Source organism: Phyllostomus discolor, chromosome 7 (assembly GCF_004126475.2).
Source record: "Phyllostomus discolor isolate MPI-MPIP mPhyDis1 chromosome 7, mPhyDis1.pri.v3, whole genome shotgun sequence".
In the NCBI taxonomy this organism is placed as follows: domain Eukaryota; kingdom Metazoa; phylum Chordata; class Mammalia; order Chiroptera; family Phyllostomidae; genus Phyllostomus; species Phyllostomus discolor.
Window position 1 is genome coordinate 7,681,853 of NC_040909.2, and position 17,111 is coordinate 7,698,963.

Genomic DNA, 17,111 nt, shown 5'->3' on the forward strand with positions numbered 1-17,111 from the left:
TGTAAAAATATTTGTGTGATTGCATCACTGAAAATTTAAAAACAAAGGCTGGTTTATTCTGGAGTCTTCCTATACCAAGACAACCTTTTCCCAGTTATTGCACGAAGGGCGGAGTTGTGTAGCTGTCCTGGGCACAAGGGTACTGCTGCTTCGCTTGAACTGGGATGCATATACTTCCCCTGTGCCAGCCACCACTGAATCTGGTAGGGGACTGACATCTGCCAGCCATCTGAGCTCTCTGCCATAGCTGTCTCTGCCCAAAATGTCAAGTTTTCAGTCTATGGCTCAAGGGAAGAATAACATAATTTGGAGACTTTTCTCTATGTATGTACAGCTTAATAAATTTTTTTTGTAAAACCATGGCTTTCCTTTTACTCAATACAGCTATATTATGGTACTACTCTTACAATTATCATAGTTTTTTGAAGACCTTTGGAGGCCCATAAGTTGAATAGGAAAAGTAAGCAGTGAGAGAGAAAATGGAAGGAGAGGAATTAAAATAATTTTTAGCTAGCATGACAAGAGGGTGAGAAAGAAAAAAGAATTAAAGTAATTTATATACATATAAGAGAATGCGTTAAATGGAATTAAGTTGTAAACCAGAGGATATGAGAGATTCCTTTTACACTTGATGGGCACTGAGATGCAATCGGATGCTGAGAAAGATACGGTGAGGCTGGCCAGGAGGGCGGGCTAGAGGCAGCCTGACCAGCGACAATGCCACTAAGACACAGCGAGAGATGGGAGAAGGGCTTACAGCGGGCAACCAGAGGTCTGGACACGTGAACCGCGATAAATGCTTTGCCCTCATCCTTTATAAGTCCCCCCACAAACATACATATTTTTAGTCTTAATTTTAATAATTTTTCTTACCTGGGTTTCATTTTTAGAACTGCAGTTATTTCTTGTTTGGAAGCCTGCACTTGGTACAAAAGCTTAACAATATAGTTGAAGTGTTCTGGGTCAAGCACCATCCCAGCTTTAACAAGCTGCAGAAGAGAAAAAACATTTTTTCTTTAGCCTTACAGTAGTCACTCTTATAAAAATATGAAAGAGTTGAAAACCAGTATGTGTGAAACAACTAAGAGACTGATGGAAGTGAAACAGGCAAGTAGAATTAAAACTCCTTAAAAAATTAAGCCGTATTTTCTTTAATATTTGAGAACTACAAGAAGACACCCTACTTCAAGAATTTAAAGTAAAAATAAATAATTTGAGTATGCCACTTGAATATTCTTCCTGTTCTCCAAGTTGCCTCAACAATTTTGTCACTTTACCTGCTGTTTGCTACTCATTCTGTCTTTTAGTACAGCACTGATGCACACCTTATCCCTGAGTGAGAACTTCCTGAGAAGTGTACAGCTGGCGTCTGCTACAGCTACTAGGGGTCATCAGTAATATATTATTAAAAACATTTCCAGGCAAGTAATTCTGTCCAGTTTTGTCATGTGGAACTAGAGGTGTTCACTGAAATATTTCTTCAGGTGCTAGGGTAGTTTCAATGCTGCTTCCTAAAGAAAATGAGGGTTTTTCCTGCTATTAGGCTTATTCTGAAATGGGTGGCTGGGTAGTACCGAATAACAGGAAGTATTCAACAAAAGTAAAAACTTTTAATATTTTTTAGAGAGACATTAATTTTTTTGTTTATGCCAAATATAAAATTTAATTCCTAGCCACCATTTTCTATTTACTTTCTTGTTTTGGTCAAGATTTTCTATTCACATATTTATTCATGTATTTCTGTTAGAAATGACCTCAAATCTTTGTAAGAGGAGAATTTTCTGGAACCATCTTTCAAGTGTAGACCTGAGGATAGTTCATGAATCAGAAAGAAGCCATCCGGAGTGTTTGGAACTATTTATTTAAGGGGAAGGCCCATCAGTCATTGGAGCCGGTTTATAAACTCTATTTCAGGAGAAAATAAACATTCCAGAAAATAGAAGTCTTTGGTATCAAGAAAGTGAATAAAAGGCAGTTTAAGAGTATAAGTGGAAATGATTATTTTCTTGCAAATCATTTTTCTAAATCATTACTTTCGTTTCATTGATTATTCACTACCAGAAACTAAAAGAGATAAAATAAAATCATACCTTGCAAAGGATATCAATTAAAGCAGGTACAGCATTCCTTAATTTCATAGTTGCCACATACTCAAATATTTCTAGTAATATTTTCACAGTAGGCTGGATAAAACAAAAAAATCACACTCATTTTCATGTCTTCTTTCAGTACACTTTAGGTATCTCAAATTTGTTTATGCTGAAAACACAAGTGTCCTCCAGGAAGTCTTCAACAAACGTGGAAATTTAACGGCTAAATTATACAAACTAGAACTATAATCGAGGAATTAACTTAAAATATTAACAATGATATATTTTCAGGTTACTTACCAGCATTTTAACCATTATGCTGAGGTTCACTACCTGAAACACTTCTTTCAATAAACAATGCTTGAGCAGAGAATTCAGAAGGTCATTCAGCACTTGTAAATCAAAGTGTATGCCGGGAGGAAACTTTCTGTAGTACTCCATAAATATGTTTACTGAAGGTGAAAAAAAATATATTAAAGACATTTACTAGTTTTAAGATATTCACCTTTTCTAAATCGGATAATTTTTCTCTATTTAAAGACTGAGTAGTAGAAATTCATTTTGTTAAGGGTACACTTGTAGTATCAGAAATATCTGATGAAAATAATTTAAAGCCAAAGTTAATGACAATGGCATGTGAAGTCACCAGGCATGTCAGAAACTAGAGGGGAAGCTAACTCATGTGCCCTTCACATAAAATGGGTCCAAACTGCCTCCTACATCATGGTCTCAATATGAACTCCCAAGAGAGTTCCCTTCAGGCAGTGGCCTAGTCACGTGTGAGAAACTGTGTAATTTGGGGATGGATACAGACTATTTTGACACATACCCATTCTTGTTGTTTTAACCCCACCAACATAAGTATTTGTATATATGTTTTATATATAAACTTTTACTGCCTAGGGTCCTATTGTTTCACCATGCAAGCAAATGAACTCTCTCAGCTTTTACCTATATTTATCCCTCATTTTTGAAGGACAGTTTGGCTAGATATAGGGTTCTTTGATGACAGATATTTTCTTTTAGCATTTTGAACACTGACCCACTGCCTTTTGGCCTCCAAAGTTTCTGTTGAGAAGCCTGCTTATAATCTTATTAAGGAGCTCTTAAATGTGATGATTTTATTGTTTTTTAAGAATCTTTGCTTTTGGTTTTAGCGAGTTTGATTATAATGTGTCTCAGTATGAGTTTCTTTGAGTTCATCTTACTTGGAGTTTGTTAAGCTTGGATTTTATATTCATGACTTTGATCAAATTTGGGACATTTTCAGCAGCTATTTATTCATATATTGTCTCTGCTCCTTTCTCTCTCTGGAAGTCTCACAATATGTATATTGGTCTGTTTAACGGTGCCCCACAGATCCCTTATGCTGTGATCACTTTTCTTCAATGTTTCTTCTTTCTGTTCTCCAGACTAGGTCATTTCCATTGTCTTATCTTCCTGTTTGCTGATTCTTTTGTCTGCTCAAATCCGTCTTTAAATCCCTCTAATGAGGTTTTCATTTCAATTGTTGCACATTTCAGATCTAGAATTTTTTTGGTTTCTTTTTGGGTTTTTTAAATCTTTTGTTGCTATTTCCATTTGGTTCATATGTTGTTTTCTTGACTGTCTCCATGTCTTCCTTAGTTCTTTAAGCATCTTTAAGACAGTTGTTTTGTCTAATATATCTGTTATCAGATTTTTTACAGAGAAAATGTGTATTGACTGAGGTTTTCCTTTGAATGGGCCACCCTTTTTCTGTTTGTTTGTATGCCTATGACTTTTTGTTGAAGTGGGCATTTGAATGTACTATTCTGGTAATAATAGTGCTCAGATTTTTCCCTTCCTCAGGGTTTGCTGTTTTTTTTTTTTTTTGTTACTGTTTTTAAACTTAAAATTTTTTCATCATTATTGTAGGCTGTCTCTGTGGGAGAATCTGCCTGAAATGTAAACTTGAGGTTTTCTCAGGTCTTTTCTGAGCTTTTCCCTGGGCATGTGTGATCACTTAAAAATTTTCCCTATATATTCAATTGTTTTGAATATCCTCACCTTTAATGTCTGGTTCTCAAAGGTAAAAAAAAGAAAAATGAAGGGAAAGAAAAAAGGTACTAGTTCTTTAAATCCTCCGGAAGTCACGTTAGTAAATGGGGGAGGCATTTGGTTTTCCCACTTAAAAATACTAAACTACTTTCAAACTATAAGACTTAATAGCACACTGTTTGAAACAAAGTAATGAATTTATAGTAATCATTCCATTGTGTCATACCTGCACGTTGTAGTAAACACAGCTCGTTGATACTTATATATTTCTTAAACACATCCATGCAAATCTGTAAAGATTGCAAAAAAATTAAAAATTACCTTTTTATTTTTCATAAAAATTACACAAATTTCAATCCTATCTTTATGCTTATACCAATTTTCTAAAGTGAACTTAAAGCAATGGAATAAAAAAGCTGATGTTAATTTGAAATGTATACTGACTTTATTATAAAAGCCCTAATTAGAGAAGTTCTGTCAAAGAAAGAGTCAAGGAAATGGAGTCAAAATTACAAGTAATTGAAGAAGGGAAGAAAATCCTTGAACATTATAATAAAGACACCTTATTTAGGTCATTTAAAAAATAACCATTTATTGACTCAAGGGTAAACACACTTACCAGTGGGTTAGAACAGAGCACCTAGAAGTAGACCTGTTCATATATAATTGGCTGATTTATGACATGGTGATACTTCAGTGCATAGGGGAAAAATGGTCTTTTTAGTACTGATGTTAGGTATTCTGGGGATCCACATGGGAAAAAAATATGTATCTTGACCTCACATCACAAATAAAAATCACTTCTGAACTTTGGCTTAGAGTTATAAATGCAAAAGATAAAACAATAAAACTTTTATAGGAAAAAGAAACATCTCGATGATCTTGGCAAAGATTTCTTCAATAGGATGGAAAAAGTTAACATAAAAGAAAAACTGATAAAACTGGGCAAAAAAATTAAGAAATTCTGTTTATCAAACATACCTTTAGGAGAGAGAAAAGGCAACCTTTAAAGTAGTAACAGTTATCTGCAATATATTGTACATATCCAACAAAGAACTTGATTCCAGAATATGTAAAGAATTCTTAAAATGGATAAGAAAAAGACAATCCCATAGAATATAGGCAAAATATTTAGAATTTCCAAAAAGGGGATATCCACATGTTCAATAAAGATTTTTTAATTCTTTATTTTTTTATCCTCACCCAATGACATTTTTTCCATTGCTTTTAGAGAGAGAGGAAGGGAGGAAGAGAAATATCGATGCAAGAGAGAAGTACTGATTGGTTGCCTCTAGCACATGCCCCGACTGGGGATCAAATGTGCCCAGACTGGGACCGAACCTGCAACATTTCCGTTATAGGACGACGCTCCAACCAGGTGAACCACACTGTCCAGGGCCAATAAAGATTTTGAAAGCTGCTCAGCTTCATGAATCATCAGGGAAGGCACCACTTACCACCCATCAGAAAGGCTAAAATTAAAAGGTCAATAATACCAGGAGGATATGAAGCAACCAGAACTCTCAGACATTGCTGGTGAGAGTACAATCTGGTAAAACCACTCTAGGAATGTGTTGCATTATCTACTAGAGTTGAACCTATGCAGACCCTATAACCCAGCAATTCCAGTTTTAAGTATAACCCATCATAATGTGTACATGTTCACCAGACATAAGACATAACATTGACAGCATTACTATTGTAATTACCAAATTTAGAAACTGCCCAAATGCCCATCAAACATATATTTACTGACATACTTCGATATATTCACATAATGGAACTTCAATATTACATAGCAATGAGCAAGAAAGGTCCACAATTAAGTAAAAGAAAAAAAAGAATCTTAAAAATACCAAGGCAAAGAAATCAGATACAGCAGAATGCAGGTTGTATGATTTCATTTATATAAGGCACAAAGTCAGGCAAAGCTCCTCTATTAGGGGTCAATGAAAATCTAAATTAAAATGTATGATGAGATGGTTATTAAAACATTCACTACTTCAAAGACTCTACATACTTTACCTTTTCATCCCCTGGCTCAGGCACATGAGCAAACTTACACTGTGGCCGCTCACAGCCACGTACTGTATTAAAATGAAATTTGCAATATCCAGGGGGTATCATCAACCCAAAGGGCTTCTGAAACACCTAGAAAATAGGAAAAATTCCCTTTCAGTGTTAAATGTAAAACCCTTATTATATTCAAGTGAGAAAGCATTTGAAGCAATCGGAAATATATACCTAAAACAGTATTAAGATAAATTGCTGACTTTATGAAAAAATAAAACTTCAAACAATTTACATTTTAAAAAATAATGAAGAAATAAATTAAAGTAAGCTGTATGATTTTTGCAATTTCCGTTACTGTAAAATATTCCATCAAAGTTATTATTGTTTGCTTGCACCTTTAAAAAAAGCTTATATATTCCCTCTTCCTTCTTGTGTACCCATGCCGTTTGCTTTCATAAAAAGTTAATTCTATTACAATATGCATATTTCAAATGCACTTATTAGAACCAAAATTTTTCCTCAGCTTTTCAAATTAATAGAAAAAGGCAAATGACAAACTCAAGCTTTTTACAACGAACTTCTCCCATAAACGGCTCTACATCACTATTCCCTTTCATCACAGGGAATATTCGCCCTGTGTTTCCTGTTTTGGATATCCAACCTCTCTTCTGCTTTTAACCTCTTATGTTACTTGCGAAAATCATCTGAATCCACTATGCGTTCTCTTCCTGTTATCGCCAATCCCGATTCAAAAATCCACATAATGTCTCGAGTCGCTTGAAATGATAGGGAAATACAACCAGAAAGGCCCAAAGTATGTACTGTATAAAATTATTATTTTTAAAATGGGGTCTTACCCTTACAGTCTTTTCCCTCTTAAATATTTCACAGGTTTCAGGATTCTGCAACTTTAGGACACAATGTTTTCCTGGAAACCTGAAATCTATAAATGATTGAGAATGACATCACACACCAATAGGTCACAACTCATTTCTTTCATACAGTGAAACACATGACCACTACTATCTGCTTTCAAGTTTCACTTTGGACTATTCATGCTCAGTTCACAGACTGTGCTGCTGTGGAGTGTTCCTGTGGAATACAGGATGATTTACATATTGGGTGCTCCTTAAGCAGTTCCAGTATTATAAGCTAAGATGCTGTCTTACAAGCCTTACACAGCAGCATTGAGCACTGCACTCAAATGACTGTCCCTAAGTTAAACAGGCAAGTGTTACACACAACAAGCTTTTCTAAGGGAAGACGACTACAGATACAACCCCAGGTGCTTCGGCTAAACTGTGCCCCCTCAAATTCGTATGTTCAAGCCCTAACCACTAATCTGACTTTATTTGGTAATAGGGCTTTTAAAGGAAGTATAAGGTTTAATGGGGTCAAATGGATGAGGCCCTGTTTGATAGAAAGAGTGTCTTTATAAGAAGACACACCAGAAAGCTTGCTTTCTTCTATGCACACGCATCAAAGGAAAGGCATTGTGAAGACTTAGCAAGAAGGCAACCAAATGTAGGCCAGAAAGAGAGCCAGAAACTGAACCCTGACAGAACTTGATCTTGGACTTCAACCTTCAAATCATGTGAAATAAATTTCTGTTGTTTAAGCCACCCATGCTATGGTATTTTGTTATCGCAGCCTGAGCTGATGAATATACCAGGCATCATGCCCCTTAATGTTTTTTTTTAAGATTTTATTTATTTATTTTTTAGAGAGGGAAGGGAGGAAGAGAGAGAGAAACATCAATGTGCGGTTGCTGGGGGTCATGGCCTGCAACTGAGGCATGTACCCTAACTGGGAATCGAACCTGCGACACTTTGGCTCGCAGCCCGCACTCAATCCACTGAGCTACGCCAGCCAGGGCTATGTTGGTCTTTTAAAATGAATATTAGGACACTGAAAACTTGTTTCTAAAGATAAAACAAACTTTTTATTTAAATAATTTCATTTTACTTTGGCAGCATCAGATATAATTGGAGCAAGCTAACGTTTTTGCTGCATAGCTTTTCAGTCATTTTCATATGAAACACGTGGATTTCCAGGACAAAACACGTGGCTATTGCGGGTTTGCTGCTGTAGCACATAACACCAGGTGCACTAGGTCAGCAGTGGGAAGGTACACAAGAGTTAGTGTGCGCTCCACAGAGAGATTTCATTGTTTCTGAGTTCATTCCCCAATCTAGCTTATTTTTATCAAAGCAGTATAGATGATCGAAAGAACAGACACAAATTCTAAAGTACATTTAAGTACTCAATAAGAATATGGAATTTTGGTATAACCTATAACTTACTTGTATTGTCATTATCACATAAACACAAATACTTCAGAAATTATTCCATCAAAAGTACTAAGTAAAGGTGTAAAAATCTTTAATTTTAACATATTCTATGCTTATTGTTGATTTTTTTTTTTACTTTTTTGTTTTTGGCAGAAAAATCTCCTATATAGTTTCTATATATCAAAGATCAACAGAATTTCATTTTATTTTATTTTTAAAAGATTTTACTTATCTATTTTCAGAGAGAGGGGAAGGGAGGGAGAATGAGGGAAACTGATGTGTGAGACAATCATTGATTGCTTGCCTCTTGCACACCTCGAACTGGGGGCCTGGCCTGCAACCCAGGGATGTGCCCTGAGCGGGAATTGAACCAGTGACCCTTTGGTTCGCAAACCTCTGCTCAATCCACTGATCCATACCAACCAGGGCCAGAATTGTTTATTAAGAAAACAGTACCATTCATCCACGGCTTCCGTAATGTGTTTTCTTGATAAGCATTTAGATTCAAAGGTGGCAACGGTAAGCACCGAGGTTTTGGGCCCAGTGCTGCTAACTGCCATTCACCAGCCATGACCTCTGCGTTTTTAGAATCTCTGCTGTGTGAGTAGAAAAACCAGAGTCAAAATTGAAAATTTATTTGAAAAACATCAAAATAATGAGAATCAAATTAAGTAAGAACACAACCTAATGCTATGAATATGCTATCTACTATGCTGCACACTATCATCATTCTATGATTAGTCAGTATTTTTAACAGGTTGCTTCTGCCTTCTTAACTAGAAAACCAAAGCTTGTTGAATGACTGCGGTATGGGTGGGAATGAAGTGATGGATTAAAACTAGAGCAAAATATTTTTGATCATGCCAGACAAAACGTCTGAGGAATAACTGGCCTAGCATTCCAATTCAGAAAAGATCATTCAATTACTCTACTAAAAATGCAATAAAAGGAGTAAATTATAAATTATTCTTCAGGACAAGTATACATATTAAATTTATACATGTACTTCAGAGCTTCCTTTGGGAAGAAGGTAAAAAATGTATTGTTCTAGATTGCTGATTTAAACAGCTTTGACTATATTCTAATACGTGAGATTCTATATAACCAATTTTAGAAAAGCAACCTGGCAGTCATTTATCTAGAAAAATAAATAACTTAAGCAAGGGGGAGGGTGGGAAGCATATCAGGACTGACAGATAGAAATGAATTTACTTTTTAGAAGATTACTTAGATACTATGATATTTTATCTTGAAAACAATTCTAGTAAGCTTTTTCAGCAGGGGTTCCTCAGGCCAAAAGAGAATAACAGTAAGTAAGAAGAGGGGCCCACATTTAATAACAGCTGAAACTTAGCATCAGTAAGAGTTTAATTAAAAAAAATACAAAATACATTTATTTCTCTCCCCAACTTGGGACATCATTGATATATGCAATCAACATAATGCTTCTCCAAATAAAACAAAGCAGTAACATAAAACAAAGAAGTAGGAATTATGAAATTTTACAGATGGTTAAAGCATCTCTAGTCAAATTCTTTTATTTTGGATTGGATGACTGAAGCCCAGGGTAATATAGTGACTTGTCCCGTGTCATATTCCTGGTCCATATGGTAGAGCCAAAGTGAGGACAAAACTCTGTAGGCTCTAATGATGCTTTTTAGTTTGTAAGCAAAATGCTTTCAATAGAAAAAAAAGTTAACCCTGGCACTTTTTCTTTAAGATCTAATCTCCAAATGGTCATGAACCATGCTGGGCTACTAGGCCAATCTAACTTTTACCTAAGGCCTTTCCTTAATACAATGGCTCTCAAACTTTAGCATGTGTCTGGTCAGCTGGTGGCCTTGTTGAAACACAGATTCATGGGCCCCAACTCCAGAGGCTGGGGGTGAGACACAATAATCTGCTTTTCTGACAATTATCCCATGATGCTGCTCTAAGGATCACAGTTTAAAAACCACTGGCTTAACATGAAAGACTTGAACATATTCATCACCTGATCTGAGTGTGCTTTGCCTCAACAGCAAGATGGGTGTGGAAGATGGATCAGATGGCCTCTGCCTCTAACTTTGGTACTTGTGTATGTTCTAGTAAGTGTGCTGTAACTCTCAGTACTGACCACTGCAGTCATGTAAAACACCTGCAAACTGTGCTGTTCCATCTGATTTCAGTCACTCTGACTTTAAAAAGTTACATACACATTCTTTATTCTTTTATTTTATCATTATCCCTTATGCTTTCCTCAAAAATATTTTAAGGGCTCAAAAAACTTAGTGACAGCATTAAGGTAATTTACATATCCCTGATAACTAGGTATAATTAGCACATTAATCAAATAATGCCCATGTGTGGCTTATGGCATGCTAATCCAAGCACATACAGTGGAGAATGAAAAGCACACTCAAGGCAAATTATATGAATAATTGTTTGAATGTTACATAACTAAAAATTATGTTACAGACCTTTGAGAACTTCATGCATATTTTCTTTTTCATCTTTAGCACTCACTTTATCTGAAAATTTGCACTGCGAAGATATGGTTAAAAAGTACAAGTGAAAAAATCTGTATTCCATATTAAACTACAAGACTTACCAGATTTATTAGAATGTATAAGCATTAATTAAACAACTGGCTTATGGCCAACCTGGAAAACAACTCTACTGTACATTATTTCAAACACTGAATATTATTTCAGAATTTCCACCATTGCTTGAGAGAAAAACTAATATAAATTAATTTTCTCAGTTTTTGATACTGCCTTTAATTGTACAAGCCAACATTTCAAATTATTATGAACAATTAAACTCCTGCTTCTTTTCATTAAGAAAAAGCTTTGAGTAATTTTTACTTTTAGGTGGTACTTACGAACATAAATTTATTTTTTCATTAGAAGTATTTATATGCATTAGGTCTTAGTTTGCTTCTGGTCAGATGGAGGCATCTGTGCTGAAGGGTCACAGTGAGCTGCAAGCAGATTCAAGGGTGTCTTTGGCAGTCAGCAACATGGTGGAAGACATCATGACCAAAGTCAAGTACTACCAGACCGCCCCTCTTGACAGCTGCTTTCCCCAACCAGAACCAGACCAGGAACTGTTGGCAGAACGACCTGGACTTCCACTGCTGTGAGAAGGCGATGACTGCTAAAGCGGGTGGTCTCCATGTGCAAATGGTGCCAGTGTGCATACAAAGCCCTCAGCCCTGTATCCTGGGTGTCGCCTGGGATGACCGCAGGCAGAAGCACGTTTCCTGGGAAGACATGAACTGGCTGCTCCCCACCTGTCCTCTGTCCTCCATCATTCTCCTAGGGAGGTGAAGGGGGACCTGGGTATCTTCCACTCTGGGATACCTGAGTCATGGCTTAACTAACAATAAATACCTTGTGGGAAAAGTGCAAGACTATGCGTGTAAAAGAACTAGATGACTGGGCAGGAAGCTGAGTTGAAAACATACCTGCACTAGTACGGACTTCAGAGTGAGTATTTTCTGTACCTTGTTTTTAATTTTTATCTTATCAAAAAATGACCACCTCTTCTGTGTCAGAAAGTAGAATGAATGAGTATACTAAATAGCATCAAGCCCCGGCATGTGCTACAATTCATCTAGTGTTTTCCCTTAATTACCTGTACCATTTTTAAAAACTTTCCTAGGTAATTTTTGAGTCACATGAAAATAGTGCAATAAAAACACATAAAAAATAAAAAATATTTATATGTATTTTAAAACAATGCTATACTTGAAACATTTCACAATTGGTGTTTTGGGAATTGTGATTTTCTAACTGGGGTAGGGGATGTGGTGGCAGGAAAATGAAGACACTGTATTTGAACAACACAACAACAACAAAAAAAGTTATACATGCTCAAATGTTAAACCTTTGGAAAAAACAGGTACCAAGGAAATAACCCCGAAATCATCCATTACTTAAGCAGAGATAACCACTTAATATCTTACTTATATCTTTCTAAGTCTTTGAATTTTATTTTTTACTACAGTTTTTACAGTTTTATTGAGAAATATTGATACATATCGTTGTATAAGTTTAAGGCATACCAGAATTGGCAAAAGTAGGTTTATAGTTGTATGAGAATTGTTGGTGAGTGTGGGAAGAAAACTGGCATTCTCATTTAATGTTGTTGCAGGTATAAATCAGAGCAATCTACTGACAGTCCTGCTTCTAGGAACTAACCCAAAGAATGCTTGCACATATGCAAAACACCTTATGCTCAGAATGCATATTGCAGTAATATTAAATAGCAAAAATGGGAAATAAACTAGTGTCCATCATGATACAGTGGGGCTTTTGAATAGAGTACATCCATACAGTGGATAATTATGTTATTATAAAATAAGGCATCATTACATACATTGAAAACAAACAATCTTCATTGTACATTAAGTTTCAAAAAGCAAGATAAGAATGGTATGATCAAACCTTTGTATAAAATTAAAAAGAATACACAATAGGTCCACCCTGAGAAATGGCATGAATATCTCTTATTGGGCTATCCTCCTGAAGGTAACAACATACACTCTGGATAAAACATAAAAAAATCTGTCTGAAAACACTGAAAAGATATGAAAACAGACACAATTTGGAGGGAGGTCTACACTTGGAAATAGGGAATGGCACTGGGTAATGTTCCTGTTTTTATGCCTTTACTCCTGAAGGCAGGCCCTGGTTGGAACTACTTGGCAAGGCCAAAAGTTTGCCCTGCTGACATAAAGAGCCAGAAGACAGAGTTTAGGACAAAGTCAGAAACTGGGAAGTGAAGCTGGGAATCTGGGAACAGAGATAGGAAGCCCTAGAATCTGCTTACAAACTTAGTCCAAATCTCTAACTAACCCTTGAACTATACCTACGTGAGGGAGACTCCAAACAGTCCAGCTTAAAGAACTGAGCAAAGATTTTTCAACGGCCTGCTACCACAGGGGAGTGATCTGAAGGGTGCAGTCACCCAACTTAAAACCTAAGCATGCAGCTATTAAACAATGAATGGGTCAAGAATGATATTAGGGAAGAAATCAAACGGTTTTTGGAAACAAATGAAAACGAACTCACAACAACCCAAAACTTATGGGACACAGCCAAGGCAGTCCTGAGAGGGAAGATCATAGCGATACAGGCCCACCTAAAAAAGTTAGAAACATTTCAAACAAACAACCTAACCCTACGTCTACAAGAACTCGAGGAACAACAACAAAGACAGCCCAGAGCAGAAGGAAGGAAATAACCAAGATCAGAGCAGAATTAAATGACATAGAGACTAAAAGCACAATTCTAAAGATCAATGAATCCAAGAGTTGGTTCTTTGAAAAGATAAACAAAATCGACAAGCCTTTAAGCAGACTCATCAAGAAAAAAGAGAGAAAACCCAATAAACACAATCAAAAATGAAAGAGGAGATTACAACAGATACCACAGAAATACAAAGGATTGTAACAAATTACTACAAAGAGCTGTATGCCAAGAAATTTGAAAACCTAGATGAAATGGACAAATTTCTAGAAAAATATAACCTTCCAAAACTCAATAAAATGGAAGCAGAAAGCCTGAACAAACCAATAACAGCAAAAGAAATTGAAGCAGTAATCCAAAAACTCCCAACACACAAAAGCCCTGGACCAGATGGTTTCACAGGAGAATTCTACAAAGCATTTAAGGAAGAACTAACACCTATCCTTCACAGACTATTTCAAAAAATCCAAAAAGATGGAAGACTACCAAACTCTTTTTATGAGGCCAACATTATCTTAATCCCAAAACCAGATAAAGACACAACAAAGAAAGAAAACTACAGGCCAATATCGCTGATGAACACTGACGCTAAAATCCTCAACAAGATACTGGCAAACCGCATCCAACAGTACATTAAGAAGATCATACACCATGACCAAGTTGGATTCATTCCAGGTATGCAAGGATGGTACAATATACGCAAATCAGTAAATGTAATACATCACATAAACAAAAGCAAAGACAAAAACCACATGATCATAGCAATAGATGCAGAAAAAGCATTTGATAAGGTACAGCACCCATTTATGATAAAAACACTCAGTAAAGTGGGAATAGAGGGAGCATTCCTCACATAATAAAGGCCATATATGAGAAACCTACAGCCAACATTATACTCAATGGGCAAAAATTAAAATCTTTTCCATTAAGAACAGGAACAAGACAAGGATGTCCACTTTCACCACTTCTATTCAATATAGTACTGGAGGTTCTAGCCACAGCAATCAGACAAGAAAAAGAAATAAAAGGAATCCAAATCGGAAAGGAGGAAACAAAACTGTCACTGTTTGCAGATGACATGATAGTGTACATAGAAAATCCTATAGACTCCACCAAAAACTGCTTGACCTAATAAATGAATTTGGTAAAACAGCGGGATACAAACTCAATATCCAGAAATCAAAGGCATTTCTGTACACCAACAATGAAACAGCAGAAGCAGAAATCAAGAAAAAAATCCCATTTGAAATAGCAAAAGGAAAATAAAATACCTAGGAATAAACCTAACCAAAGAGGTAAAAGACCTGTATTCAGAAAACTACGTAACACTGAGGAGAGAAATCAAGGAAGACACAAACAAATGGAAACATATACCGTGTTCATGGATTGGAAGAATTAATATCATTAAAATGTCCATACTACCAAAGCAATCTACACATTCAATGCAATACCTATTAAAGTACCAATGGCATATTTCACAGACATAGAACAAACACTTCAACAATTTATATGGAACCATAAACGACCCCGAATAGCTGCTGCAATTTTGAGAAAGAAGAGTAAAGTAGGAAGAATCACAATACCTGACACTAAACTATACTACAAGGCCACTGTAATCAAAACAGCCTGGTACTGGCATAAAAACAGGCACATGGACCAATGGAACAGAACAAGAGCCCAGAAATAAACCCAAGCCTCTACGGTCAATTAATATTTGACAAAGGAAGCAGCAACATAAAATGGAATAAAATAGCCTCTTCAACAAATGGTGTTGGGAGAACTGGACAGCTACGTGCAAAAAAATGAAACTCGAGCACCAACTTACACCTTATACAAAAATAGATTCAAGGTGGATAAAAGACTTAAATATAAAGCGTGACACCATTAAAGTCCTAGAAGAGAACGTAGGTAGGAAAATCTCAGATATTTCACGCAGAAACTTTTTTACTGACTTGTCTCCTAGAGCAAGGGACATAAAGGAAAGAATAAACAAATGGGACCTCAACAAAATTAAAAGCTTTTGCACAGCTAAGGAAAACAGTATCAAAATAAAAAGAGAACCAACTGTATGGGAAAACTATTTGCTAATGATACCTCAGACAAGGGTTTAATCTCCAAAATATATAAAGAACTTACACGACTCCACTCTAAGAAGACAAGTAACCCAATTAAAAAAGGGCAAAGGACTTGAACAGACACTTCTCCAAGGAGGACATACAGAAAATCCAAAGACACATGAAGCGATGTTCAATATCGCTAGCCATCAGAGAGATGCAGATTAAAACCACAATGAGATACCACTTCACACCAGTCAGAATGGCCATCATAAACAAAGCAACAAACAACAAGTGTTGGAGAGGATGTGGAGAAACGGGGTCCCTAGTGCACTGTTGGTGGGACTGCAGACTGGTACAACCATTATGGAAAGCAGTTTGGAACTTCCTCAGAAAACTAAAAATGGATCTGCCTTTGACCCAGCAATTCCATTGCTGGGACTCTATCCTAAGAACACTAAAACACCAATACAAAAGAACCTTTGCACCCCGATGTTCATAGCAGCACAATTTACAATAGCTAGGTGCTGGAAGCAACCTAGATGCCCATCAGTAAATGAATGGATCAAAAACTATGGTACATTTACACAATGGAATTCTATACAGCAGAAAGAAAGAAGGAGCTCCTACCCTTTGCAACAGCATGGATGGAGCTGGAAAGCATTATCTAAGTGAAACAAGCCAGGCAGTGAAAGACAAATACCACATGATATCACCTTTAACAGGAATCTAAACAACAAAACAAAACAAAAAACTAGCAAAATATAACCAAAGACACTGAAAGGGGATAGTCTCACAGTGGCCAGAGGGGAGAGAGAGGAATTTCAGGAGGGAATGGGTAGGGATTACAGGAACAAATTTGGAGGACACATGGACAAAAACTAGGGGTGGGGGTAATGGGGGGAAGGGGGGGGTTGGGTGGAGGGGCTGGAACGGGAGTAGGGGGAAAACTGTACTTGAACAATGACTGAAATAAAAAAAAATAAATTAAAAAAACAAAACAAAACAAAAACAAACCTAAGCATGCAATTACCACACAGTCCAGCAACTGCAGACCTGGGCATTTATCCCAGGCAAATTAAAAATAAGGTTTACACAAAAACTTGTACACAAATGTTTATCAGTTTTATTTGTAATAGCCCCAACCTGGAAACAACACAGCTATCCTTCAATGAGTGTATAGCTAAATAAACGTGGTAAGCCATATCACAGACTATTATTAAGCAATAAAGATGAGCAAACTATTGATGCATGCAACAAACTTAATGAATATCCAGAGGATTACACTAGGTGGAAAAAAAAACAATCTAAAGAGGTTGCATACTGTATGATTCCATTTATATAACATTCTTGAAATGGCAAAATTATAGAAAGGGAGAACTGATTAGTGGTTGTCAAAAATACCAAACA

The 17,111-nt window shown here is 36.3% G+C and overlaps 1 protein-coding gene across 1 annotated transcript in view; it reads right to left on the reverse strand.

Annotated features, from left to right (window-relative positions):
• Nucleotides 1–17,111, reverse strand: part of TOPAZ1 (testis and ovary specific PAZ domain containing 1) — a 52,022-nt gene that overhangs the window by 19,294 nt on the left and 15,617 nt on the right. The window contains 8 exon segments of the mRNA XM_036031509.1: nt 874–989; nt 2,091–2,183; nt 2,391–2,542; nt 4,336–4,399; nt 6,135–6,260; nt 6,980–7,065; nt 8,870–9,006; nt 10,869–10,936. Of these exon segments, the coding sequence (XP_035887402.1) occupies nt 874–989; nt 2,091–2,183; nt 2,391–2,542; nt 4,336–4,399; nt 6,135–6,260; nt 6,980–7,065; nt 8,870–9,006; nt 10,869–10,936 (842 nt within the window).